The sequence below is a fragment of the Otolemur garnettii genome, unplaced genomic scaffold (genome assembly GCF_000181295.1).
Source record: "Otolemur garnettii isolate 467f Iridium unplaced genomic scaffold, OtoGar3 scaffold00119, whole genome shotgun sequence".
NCBI classification, from domain to species: Eukaryota; Metazoa; Chordata; class Mammalia; order Primates; family Galagidae; genus Otolemur; species Otolemur garnettii.
The window spans coordinates 5,358,030-5,370,017 of record NW_003852514.1 but is presented as its reverse complement, the minus strand read 5'-3'; the positions used below and the strand labels follow the sequence as shown (position 1 = coordinate 5,370,017).

Here is an 11,988-nt window from a genome sequence, read left to right as displayed (position 1 = left end):
ACTCGAGGGTCTGTCCTGCTCCGTGGACGAGGGATACCTGCACTCGCGGGCTTCCGTGTAACCGAACCGAGAGCTGACAGAGTGGAGGAGAACCCACAAACGCGTCCTCCCCTAGTCGCCCAGCTCAGCCCGAGGCCCAGTCTCCACGCCCAGGACGAAGCCCACACGCCCCCGCCCTAGCCAAAGTCGAAGTCGAACCCGCAGGCTGGAGTTGCCCCCAGGTCTCCCTGTCCACCCCCGCAAGCCCGCTGGAAGCCAGAGTCTCTCCCTCCCCCAGGTTCGCCGGGCCGAAGAAGGCGTGTTCCCCGCTAATATTTGCATAGAGGCGGGGCTTTCGGAGAGCCCGGACACCCAATCCCGTAGGAGCCCGGAACCTCCCCAGCTCACCCACCGACTCAAAAGGCGAATCCCAGCCAGAGGCTTTATTTGCATAGGGCGGTGGCTAGCGCGGAGCGGGCTCCACTTCCTACTTCCGCAGGCCTCCTCCAGCCTTCTTCCGTCTTCCGCCTGCTTCCGTTCCACCTTCGCGGGCTGTAGTGCCGATGCTCCCCAAACGGCGGCGAGCGCGGATCGGGTCCCCAGGCGGCAATGCCGCCTCCTCCGAGCGGCCCTCGACGCGCTTCCCTGGCATCACCATCTACTTGGTCGAGCGGCGTATGGGTCGCAGCCGCCGGGCTTTCCTCACACGCCTAGCACGCTCCAAAGGTTTCCGCGTCCTCGACGCCTGCAGGTGCGGGGCGGCCCGGCTGCGTGCTTCCGCGGGCAGCCCCGCTGCGGGCCTGGCCGGCATTCAGAGCCCAGAGCCGCAGGAAATGGCTTCGCGGGGATAATGGTTTGAGGCCAGCCGCTTTATTGCTTTATTCTCCTCTGGGTGGTGAATCCCCTTGGCAGCTGAAGATGTTGAGGCTGCAAGTAGGAATGACTCGTATCCAGCCAACGGGGACAGGGGCACCTGCAGTTTTGTACTCTAAGTTAGTTCTGGCACTTCGTGGTCGTGTGACCTTACCCTGAGCTTCAATTTTCTCTTCTGAAAAGGAAGCTAGGAATTAGGGCCAGGTGCGTTGTGCAGGATCTCAGTGAGAATCAAAACCGGAGGCTTTTAAAGAGCAATGTGTGGGGTCAGGGGTAGGGCTCTTCTGCTTTGGGTAAGTCCCACCTCACCATGTGGTCCACAGTGACTTCTCAGGAGTTTGTGATTTCCCCGTCCTTGGGCCTGAGTAAGTAACCAGACTGAGGCTATTCTGTTAGGGAGGAGACCAGGAGGTGCAAAAGGTCACAGGTATGGAAACACAGCCCGAAGTAGGAGAGCTGGGAGTTCCCATAGTTTTGAGGTTGAGAGAGCAAACAAACTAGGAGCCAGTGTCCCTCTGCAGTGGTTTTTTTATTTTTTGGAGGGGATGAGAGGGAAAATTCTCAGAAAACATGAGTGCACCAAGCCCTCTCAGGAGAGGAGTGAGGAAAGCACTACCTTGTACAACAACCCTGCAAAGCAGATAGGTTATTATCTCTGCTCTACAGAGAGGGAAGTCAAATATGGAGGTGTGACTTGCCCAAGAGCATGAAGTAGGCATGTGGCAGAGCTGGGGTTAAGACCCAAGCAGCAGGTTCCAGACCTGTGCTTAACGCTCAAAACTTTACACAAAGAACACCTGGCACCTCTGTGCAGAACTCCTTTAAGGTGGAGAGGGAGACAGACAACACAAGATTGGGCTGGGCTTGTGAGTATAGCTAGACTAGAGAACCACAGTTCCTAAGGACTGGAGTGGTAGAGGTGTTTGTCTACCAGGAAACGGGGCTGAGAAGACTTTGGAAGAGGTGACATTTGCTGGATGTATGGGCACTCACCAAGCAGAGAGAACAGCAAGAGCAAAGGCTTGGATGTATGGAACCAATCAGGATGAGTTCTGGGCCTTACTCTCCTTCCCACCCCTCTGCCCAGCTCTGAGGTGACGCACATTGTGATGGAGCAGACCTCAGCAGAGGAGGCTGTCTGCTGGCAGGAGCACAGGGCAACAGCTGCCCCCTCAGAATGCACGCCTGCAACTCTGCTGGACATAAGCTGGCTCACAGAGAGCCTGGCAGCTGGGCAGCCTGTACCCATGGAGTCCCGGCACCGCCTGGAGGTGAGCCTGGTGGAGTATTCCAGGAGGGCCACAGAGAAAGTAGTGCCTCAGTGCCCTTCACAGAAGGTGGGCAGTGAGGGCTCTGCCCAGACCATCAGTGGGCTGAAAAGCCAGTGCAGGGACCACAGCTGGGGCCCCTACTTTATACGCTTCTTCAGGCCTTTCTTCCTCACCAAGTAGTTGATACTGTGACCCCAAGTAGAATGACCTATGAGTGAGATTCATGGCCTATGACAAGGTGTGGGCCAGGACCCAGGCTACTTGCATTTGAATCCTGGCTCTGCCTCTGAACCATGAGGTATGGGGCAAGTTCCCTGGCCTCTGAAGCTTCAGTGTCTCCAGCCTCCTTAGTTGTGAGGATGTGGGGAGATGGAGCACATGCAGTTTGTGTAGTGGTAGAAGTGCCTCACCAGAGGGCTGGCAGATGTCATTGCTGCTACTCTGGCCTGTGGAGCCCTGTCCTCAGCCTGTCCTGCAGAGCAGTGCCTCCTGCCCCATGCCCAGAGGGCCTGAGTTGAATGTTCCAGGAGAGACAAGGCTTTGGGTATGACCTGGATCTCCTACCATCCCTGTGGCTTCATCATGGCTTGTACATTAACTATCCCCAGGTGGCAGAACCCAGGAAGGCGCCCCCAAGCTCAATATGGATGCCAGCCTATGCCTGCCAGCGCCCCACACCCCTCACACACCACAACATCAGCCTGTCGGTGAGCCCAGGACCAGTACTGGGGGTTGGGGACAAGGGCATAGATGGGTGGTAGCTGGTGGGTTGGAGCAAGGCGCCCTGCCAACCTTGTCCCTTACCAAGGACCACTCCCTGCAGGAGGCTCTGGAGACGCTGGCAGAGGCAGCAGGCTTTGAAGGTAGGGAGGGCCATAGCCTCACCTTCCTCAGGGCAGCCTCTGTGCTCAGGGCCCTTCCCAGACCTGTTGTAGCCCTGACCCAGCTGCGGGGGCTGCCTCACTTCGGAGAACATTCCTTCAGGGTTGTGCAGGTAGGCACTGGCCACACTGAGCAGGGTGAGTGGGTGGGGTGTGAAGGCTTTAAGGAACTTCGGGGGTGGGGTGGGGCTTGCACAGCCATAGGCACAGCTGCTGCTCCAAGGCCATCCTTTGCAGTCACACTCCTATGTAAATCACCCACCTGCCTCAGAGTAACTGAAAAACTCCACAAAGGGAGTCCCTGACAGGGCTGGGACTGGCATTATTGTCATTGTCATTAGTCCCAAACTGCCCATAACAGTAGAAGAGAGCACCCTGAGTATGAGCATCCCTCTTTGAGGACTTCACACATTGACTTGTCCTTTTGTATGCTTTCATCAAGAGAACACATAGTGAGGAAAGATGCTTTGAAATGAAGTCATTGTCACACAGATTTTGAAAAGCAAATGTTGATACCCTTTGGGACTTGTTATTAGTCTTCAAGATGGTCCACATTTCCTGGGATCTTAGCTCTCGGAACTTTAGGCCCCCAGGGGCTTTGACACTGGATCTCCTGCCCCCCAGCTATGTGGCAGCAGCTTTAGTCGCCTCCCTGGGCACAGTGTTCCATTTCCAAGTCCTGTTAGATCCTGACCCGACAAAGCTCTCTGTAGAGTGTTAGGAGGATTGTCCTAGTCCTTGGGCCCTCAGTCCAGAGCCTCACTCCCTGCTGCCCTTTCTCTCCAGGCCCTCAGGCTTAGATTTCTGCTTTGTGCCCTCCCCCAGGAGCTGCTGGAGCATGGAGTATGTGAGGAAGTGGAGAGAGTCCGGCACTCAGAGAGGTTCCAGACCATGAAGGTGTGCAGGGCAGGGCTGGGACCCCAGCGTGGGCCATGATAGCACAGTTCACACCATGTAGGGGAGGCCTGTGGGGGCAGCTGGCCCAGCCCAGGAGTCAGAGAAGTCTTGCCAAGGAAGTGGCAGTGAAGCTGATACCTGATATCCATAAGGCAGCCAAGTGGAGAAAGGCACGGAAGAAACTTGTTTTGAGCATGGGACTTTCTAGACCACTTGACTCCATCTGTTTTTCTTATTTGACTATTTTTGATGGAATATTCTCAAGTATATTACATGCTGTAGCATCATAAGCAGAGCACATTTAATATGACGTAACCTTTTCTTCAGTGCCCGTGAGTGTGTGGGGCTGCAGGTCCTTGCATGTTCATTTCTCAATGTCAGTCTGCCTGTGAGGATATGAGGGATGCACCTTTCCTCTGTTTCTACTCACTCCTAATCTTGTAGGCAAACACTGTCCCAAACTCTTTAGGATGAGTTCATTGTGCTTGCTCTGACACCCATCTGCCATGTGGTTTGGTAGCTGGAGGTTGTCGCAATGGTGGCCATTTGGATAAGTGTCAGTCATGTGTGGCTTGGAAGGGTGGGGCCGTTGGTGCTGTCGGAGGTCACAGAGAATGTTGTCAGGATTGACAGGACTTCAAAGATGGGAACTTCAGTGATGTGTGGATGGATGAGCTCAAATAGGCAAGAGAATGGCTGGCTCATGCCTTTAATTCCAGTGCTTTGGGAGGCCAAAGCAGGAGGGTCTCTTGAGCCTGGGAGTTTGCAGCTGCAGAAGCTCTGAGCACCACTGTACTCTACCCTGGGTGACAGAGTGAGACCTTGTCTCAAAAAAAAATTGGCAAAGAACAGGAAGAGGGCTCTAGGGGGACAGGGCCCAGATGAGCAGGACTACTATCCAGGGAGTGTGGGGACTAGATGACAACACCCTTGAAATTGAGGGGTCAGCTCCCACCCTAGAGAGGGTTTCCTGCAGAGGAGGGAGAAGTCCTGAGAGATGTGAGGGCAGTCTCCCCACTTTCTCTTGTCCTTCCTCCTTCTCACACCCAAAGTTCCAAGATATCCAGGCTGGCAGAAGATTATATTAGTAATTAGGTATTTGTTTTTATTAACAGCATAATTGAATTAACCTCATCTCATCATTTTTTAGCCAGGATTTTGTTGGTTAAAAGTGATAGTGACTCACCTCATACTCACAGCTCAGAGAATTGAGGAAAGGCTGGACCAGCAAAGCCCAGGCAGGGCAGGGCTTCAGCCAGTCTGCAGGAGAGGCTTAGAGATCTGAGTGTTGCCAGGCCACTCTTTCTTCCCTGCATGGTGGCTTCACCTTCTCTTGCCTCACACCAGCTTCCTCCCCCAGCTATAGAAAGGGCCCCTTTTGCACCAGTTATAGAAGCAGGCACAGCCAGGTCACTGCCTCTTGGTGGAAGGAAGCCCCTGGTGGGCCTCCACCACCAGGAGGCCTGACCTCAGTCTCAGTTCCCAAATTCCTGGGGAGGGACTAAGTGGCTGACCTAGGGCAAGTGACATGCTTGTGGCAGGGCTGTGCAGGGAGACGTGTGAGGGCCTAGCCAGTGCCTCCAGCTCTTTTGGTAAACCACCCTCTTGTTTGTTAACTCCTCATTACTTTTTGTGTTTGTTAAGAAGAAGAACCACAGAAATAAATTTTAGCTGCTATTAGTGGGAGCAGCATGATTTTTGCAGTGGCTTAAGAGCCCCTGTGCTGGTTTGTTAGGATGACTGCTTTGGTTATGTTGGCTTCACTGCATAGACCTGTGCAAGTTCTGGGGAGAGACCCTTTATAGAGGAGCAGGAAGCAGCTCACTGAGGTCTTTTGGCAAGGAGAGCCCCCAAGTTCAGCCCCTGACATGCTGCCCCTGTGCTGCTGCTGGGGTGTCCATGGGTTCACTTCCCAAGAGAGTGGGCAGAGCAGGCCAGGCTCCAGGTTTGAATCCTTGTCCTCAGGCAGGTTGCAAGTGGGGATGGTGCCTGCCAGGTGATGGTGATTCCTTGATGCTACCCTGTGGGGCATATGAGACACGTCCTCCCACAGCCAGTCCTCATCTCTGTCGATGTGGGAGCTCTGCCCCCAGAACTGTGCTACTTCCTCCCTACAGCTTTTCACCCAGATCTTTGGGGTTGGTGTGAGAACTGCTGACCGGTGGTACCAGGAAGGGTTGAGAACCCTGGATGACCTCCGAGAGCAGCCCCAGAGACTGACCCAGCAGCAGAAAGCAGGTGAACCCTCCAGAGAAGCTGGGCCCTGGGCTTCCCCCAAGCCACCTGGACCTGAAAGCTGAAGTGTCTGCACTGAAGCCCTCAGCACCGACACTCAGGCTATGCCCATTCCCTAGAGAGCAAGGTGTGGAGTGGTGTAAAGGGGTTCTGCTTCCCACCCAGGGTCTATGGTAGCCCTTTCTCTGTGAATGATGATGGTCACAGCAACTGCCATGATGTTCCTGGGATTTGTGTCATCACCTCCTGGTTAGATTTTAACCTGAGGCTGGGGACAGTCTGGGCCTCAGGCACACATGCCCGTTGTGATACTTGGGCAGGCCTGTGGGGGGACTGGCACCATGTAGTGGAAAGAGCGGCAAGTTTAGAGTTGTTAGGCCCAAGTTGGAGTCCTGTTTGCCATTTACCAGGTAGGTGATGATAGCCTGAGACGTAACTTCTGTGAGTCTGCTATATTTTCTGGAAAATGGGAAGAAATGGCAATGTGAAATGTTTAGCTCCTCTTGAGAGCTGGCAAGTGTTCAGCAGATACTCTATTCTCCCCCCAACTGCCTGCCTGGCCCCTCCAGCCATGCTGAAGGAGCCCCCACAGTGTAGCAAGTACGACCAGGTCACTGCCTCTTCATACACCCTCCCTGGGTCTGCTGCCTGGTATAGTTGACAGGAAGTGATACCTGCAGAGCTGGTTGCATTTGATCACTTCTCCCCATGATAAAAATAGAGAAGAATGGGGCAGCGCCTGTGGCTCAAAGGAGTAGGGCGCCAGCCGCATATGCCGGAGGTGGTGGGTTCAAACCCAGCCCTGGCCAAAAACTGCAAAAAAAAAAAAAAAAGATAGAGAAGAATGGCCAGTGGAGTCCACTAAGAGCTCACCTGTGCCAAATGCTGCTGTTCCTCACATTTTAACCTCTTTGGCTGGGTACCATGGTTCATGCTTATAATCCCAGGACTTTCTGAGGCCAAGGTGGAAGGATTGCTTGAGGCCAGGAGTTTGAGACAAGCCTGGGCAATGTAGCGAGACCCCCCATCTCTACAAAAAATAAGAAAAATTATCTGGGCCTGGCAGTACATGCCTGTAGTCCCAGCTACTCAGGAGGCTGAGACAGGAAAATCACTTGAGCCCTAGAAGTTTGATGTTTCTGCGAGCTCTGATTGTGCCATGGCACACTTGCTTGGGTGATAGAATCAGACCCTGTCTCAAAACAAAAAAAACTCTCTTCTTTACTGTGTGTGGAAGGTAGAATGATACCTTTTTGATAAGTGAAGAGATAAAAGTAGGCCAGAGTGAACTGATCCTACTTGGCAGAGCCATTTATTCATGTCTTTTTACCACCTCTTAGACCCATTTTATAGATGGGATAACTGAAGCACTAAAAAGGATAGTCTGTGTTGTGACTGTGTCAATATCAGTATCCTTATATAATAGAACCTCTGTAGTTGACCACCTCCTTAAGTTGACCTAATTTTCACAGACCGGACATGCACTACAGGTATGTATCAGCACAGTAGGCCTCGTTGCTTATGTTGACCAGTTTGTTACAGCCTCGTCAGGGGATCAGCTTACAGTGGTTCTAATGTATTTGGTCGTGCTGTAGTTTGGTGAGCTTCCTCTCTTGGAGGGAGCTGGGTAATAGGCAGTGGGATCTCTGTATGGTATTCTTTCAATTGTGTATGGATCTATAGTTATCTCAATAAAAGTTTAATATTTAAAAGGGAAGGGGGGTGAAGTCTGCTGCCTACCCTAGGCTCATCCTCCTCAGAGACCTCTCTTGGTCCTCCAGCCACAAGGCCTGAGGGTGACTGGCGAGGCAGAAGGGCTCAGTGTGGAGGCCAGGCTAGGTGAGTCAGGAGAGCTGGTGCTGCCCACAGGTGTCCAGTATTACCAGGACTTGAGCACCCCAGTCCTGCAGCCCGACGCAGAAGCCCTGCAGCAGCTGGTGGAGGCAGCTGTGGAGCAGGTCCTGTCTGGGGCCACTGTCACTCTGACTGGTGGCTTCCGAAGGTAAGGGGTCTTGCGGTAACTTGGCTTGGCTCCCAGTGAAGGGACCTGAATTGGGGATACTGAAGCAGCTTCCACTCACTGAAGGGATGTAGCCTGAGACTGGAGGGGAAAGGACCTGTCCTTGGGTTGGGTCCAGAAAGTCAAACTGGTCCCCTCAGGGGGAAGTTGCAGGGCCACGATGTGGACTTCCTTATTACCCATCCTGAGGAGGGCCAGGAAGCAGGGCTGCTGCCCAGGGTCATACGCTGTCTACAGGACCAGGTGAGGGCCTCACCATGCCTCTTCTTAGGGGTGACTGCTGGCTTGTGCCACAGCCACCCTGACCTCTTGCTGTCCCTGTAGCACATGGCAGTCCTGGCCATGCCTGCCTCTTCCCACAGGGCCTTGTCCTGTACCAGCAGTACCAGCATAGCCTCTATGGGGCTCCTGGCCATCACAGCCACACCATGGATGCCTTTGAGAGGAGTTTCTGCATTTTCCGCCTGCCACAACCCCCAGGAGCTTCTGTCAGGGAGGACCCTTCCTGTCCAGCATGGAAGGCTGTGAGAGTGGACTTGGTGGTAGCACCCATCAGCCAGTTCCCTTTTGCTCTGCTTGGCTGGACTGGCTCCAAGGTAGGGAGAAGGCTGCTGGGCCAACCAGTGCTGGGCGGGAGAGGGGGCTAGGTCAGCCCTCCTGAGGGGAGTCCCTTCCCTCTAGCTCTTCCAGAGGGAGCTGCGCCGCTTCAGCCGGAAGGAAAAAGGGCTGTGTTTGAACAGCCATGGGCTGTTTAACCCAGAGCAGGTATGTTGCTGAGGACTGATGGCAGGAAACAGCCCCCACAAACTGCTCCATGGCCCATAATCTGAAATGACCCCAGATCTCTACAGGCTAGGATCCACAGGACCCAAATCTTAGACTCCACACCTACATCCCGGCCCTCCCAAGCATATCCCAACTCGGGGCTGGCCCTGCCTCTCTCCCAGCCTTCCTCCAGGGAAGCAGCTCTGGCTGGGCTTCTGCACCCTGCTATGGCAGTGGCCCTGGCCCCGCTCCCAGACCAGTGAATCCTCTGCTCCTGTTGCAGAACACAGTTTTCCATGTGGCTTCAGAGGAAGACATCTTCAGACACCTGGGCCTCGAGTACCTTCCTCCAGAGCAGAGAAATGCCTGAGCCTGTGGCCTCCACTTCCACTCAGGAAAGGAGGGGAGGAGCTGCCCCTGACTTCGCCACTGAACATCTCCAGGCAGAAGATGCACCACTGCCTCCCTCTTCGTCTTCAGCCCTCCCGGGTGGAGGAACCCCACCTGTGGGGGCCTGGCTCTGCTAGAGTCAGTCTTGTCTGACCTGTCAGCCCCCATCAGCTGTGGGGCATCCATGAAGTGGGGGCCTTCATGCCCACCTCATCACTGTGGCACCCTGGGTCAGCCCCCAGCCTCCCCAGGGCTCAAGTTCCCGCCCTGGAAGGGTCTGACCAAGGCCTGCCATGTGGACCCATGACAGAGACTGGTCATGAATGCCACAATCTCTGCCTGGAACACAGCCTTGCATCTGTTAGTTGCAGTTACTGTGACTCCTGTAGGGCACCCGGCCTGGAGTGTCCATGCCCTGCGTTTGAGCCATGAAGTGGCAGCTATAGTTCTTGGTATGGGGTGAAGTCTGGGGAGGGAGTGTGAGGAGGAGAACTTGCAGTGCTCAGGCTTCACCTCTACAGCCCCCCCCCGCCCCCCGCCCCCAGCCAGGCTTTCTGCTTCTGCCTTTAAGGCCTGTTCTCAGCACAGTCTTTTAAAAATAGGTCACATCCTGCCACTGCTCCCTCAGAGCCCTCTCTCTGGTGGTTCCAAACTCAGATTCCTCGGTAGCTCCCAGGCCTCTGGTATTTCTTCCCACCCCTGCCTGTTCCCTCTCTCCAGCCTGTCTCGCTGCTTTCCTTGATGCTCCATAGGCCCCAAGTGGCCCAGTCCTTCCCTTTTCATAGAGGCAGAAGCACTGAGGTGGGCTGGACACACCTGTACCCTCTGAGTTCCTCACATCCCCCCAAGCACACTTTGACCTTGGGGGCTTTGTTTTTGCCACACTGTCCTTCTGGGGTGTGCTTTTCCCAGCCTTCATTCAAAAGTCCCTTTGTCGGGGGAGCAATTCCCAGACCACTTACCACATTAAAATATATTTTTTAAATGAATGTGTAGTAAAATGACTCTTTGGGAGTGCAGTTTGGTGAATTTTCACACATGTAGATTCATCCATATCTATCACCATCAAGGCACAACACATCCAACCCCAGAATCTGCCCTCACACTATCCCATTGTGATCGTATGCCTCCCTCCTCCGTGCCCACTCATCCGGTTTTCCTTTCTCTAGGATGTCATAAATGGAACCAAACTATGTGCAACTTTTTGACTGACATCTGTCCCTTGGCACAATGATACCTTTGAGATTCCTGTAGGCTGTTGTGTGTATAGCTGGTTTGTTCCTTTTGTTTATTTTTTGTGACAGGGTATATCCGTTGCCCCAGCTAGACGGCAGTGATGTCATCATAGTTTATAGCAACCTAAACTCCTGGGTGCAAGTGATTCTCCTGCCTCAGCCTCTCAAGTAACTGGGACTATAGGCATGTGCTGCCACACTCACCTAATTCGTTCTATTTTTTATTTATTTATTTTTACTGCTTTTTAGAATATTCAGGTGTACACATTTTATTTACATATTTTATTTTCATTCAAATTCAGTCAGAAGTTATACCAGATAGCATGCACTGTACCCAGTAGGTCTGAATTTCCTGATCTCCTCTTGCTCTCTGCCTTATGTCCCCAGCTTGATTTTCATTGAGTTCTACTTCCAAATGTGCACTTCAGTGTTAAAAGATTAGTTCACATTTGGTTGAAAATATGTATTTGTTTCTCCATTCTTGTAATGTTACACTTAGAAGGATGGTTTCCAGTTCCATCCAGGTTGTCACAAAAGATACTAGATCACTGTTTTCTTTGGCTGAGTAGTACTCTGTAGTATGTATATACTGCATTTTATTAATCCATTCATGTATTGGTGGGCACTTGGATTATTTCCACATCTTTGTGATTTTGAATTGTGCTCTGTAAACATTTAAGTGCAGGTGTCTGTTTTATAAAATGACCTTTTTCCTTTGGGTATATACCCAACAGTGGGATTACTGCATCAAATAGGAGGTATCCTTTAAGTTCTTTGAAGTCTTTCCATACAACTTTACATAGAGGTTGCGCTAGTTTGCAGTCACAGCCAATGGAGTAAAAGAGTTCCACCTCCACGCCAGCATCTGTTGTTCTGGGACTTTGACTCTTTTTTTTTTTAATTGAATGGTAACCGTGTACATTAATGCACTTTTGGGGTACAGTGTGGTGTTTTCACACACAATCCGAAACACTTCCATCAAACTGGTTCACATAGCCTTCATGTCATTTTCTTAGTTATTGTGTTAAAACGTTCATATTCTACTCATAGAAAGATTCATTTGTACCTTTGTAAGATAAACCACAGAAGTGAACCCTCCAATCCTCCTCCCTCCACCCATTCCTCCCTCCCCTCTCCCTCCCTCTTCCCTGTATTCTTAGGTTGTTATTAGGTTATAGCTTTCATATAGAAGGTTTAAATTAACTTCATAAAAGGAGATGTGTACATTGGATACTTTTTCTTCAATTCCTGTGACACTTTGCTAAGAAGAACATTTTCCAGCTCCATCCATGTGAACACGAAGGACGTAAAGTCTCCATCTTTATGGCTGCATAGTATTCCATGGTGTACATATACCACAGTTTGTTGATCCATTTGTGGATCGATGGGCACTTGGGCTTCTTCCATGACCTGGCAATTATGAATTGGGCTGCAATAAACAT

The 11,988-nt window shown here is 52.2% G+C and overlaps 1 protein-coding gene across 2 annotated transcripts; it reads left to right on the top strand.

Moving 5' to 3' along the window:
• Positions 1–535: 535 nt before the first annotated feature.
• POLM (DNA polymerase mu) lies at positions 536–10,328 on the top strand. Of its 2 annotated transcripts, XM_003797562.3 has the most exons (11): positions 536–730; positions 1,940–2,123; positions 2,732–2,830; positions 2,947–3,117; positions 3,830–3,901; positions 6,019–6,139; positions 8,006–8,138; positions 8,297–8,399; positions 8,519–8,752; positions 8,838–8,921; positions 9,205–10,328. In XM_003797562.3, exons 1-11 carry the CDS (start codon positions 543–545, stop codon positions 9,289–9,291), a joined length of 1,476 nt encoding a protein of 491 aa, XP_003797610.1. In that variant the 5' UTR covers positions 536–542; the 3' UTR covers positions 9,292–10,328. The 2 variants fall into 2 exon arrangements, with proteins under 2 accessions (XP_003797610.1, XP_003797611.1); XM_003797563.3 differs by lacking the exon at positions 8,297–8,399 and having other exon boundaries at positions 8,014–8,138.
• Positions 10,329–11,988: the final 1,660 nt, after the last annotated feature.

Coding starts and splice junctions, on each gene's coding strand:
- POLM (XM_003797562.3), top strand. CDS start 543: ATGCTCCCCAAACGGCGGCGAGCGCGGATCGGGTCCCCAGGCGGCAAT. Junction 2,831..2,946: donor ACCACAACATCAGCCTGTCG/GTGAGCCCAGGA, acceptor CACTCCCTGCAG/GAGGCTCTGGAGACGCTGGC. Junction 3,118..3,829: donor ATTCCTTCAGGGTTGTGCAG/GTAGGCACTGGC, acceptor GCCCTCCCCCAG/GAGCTGCTGGAGCATGGAGT.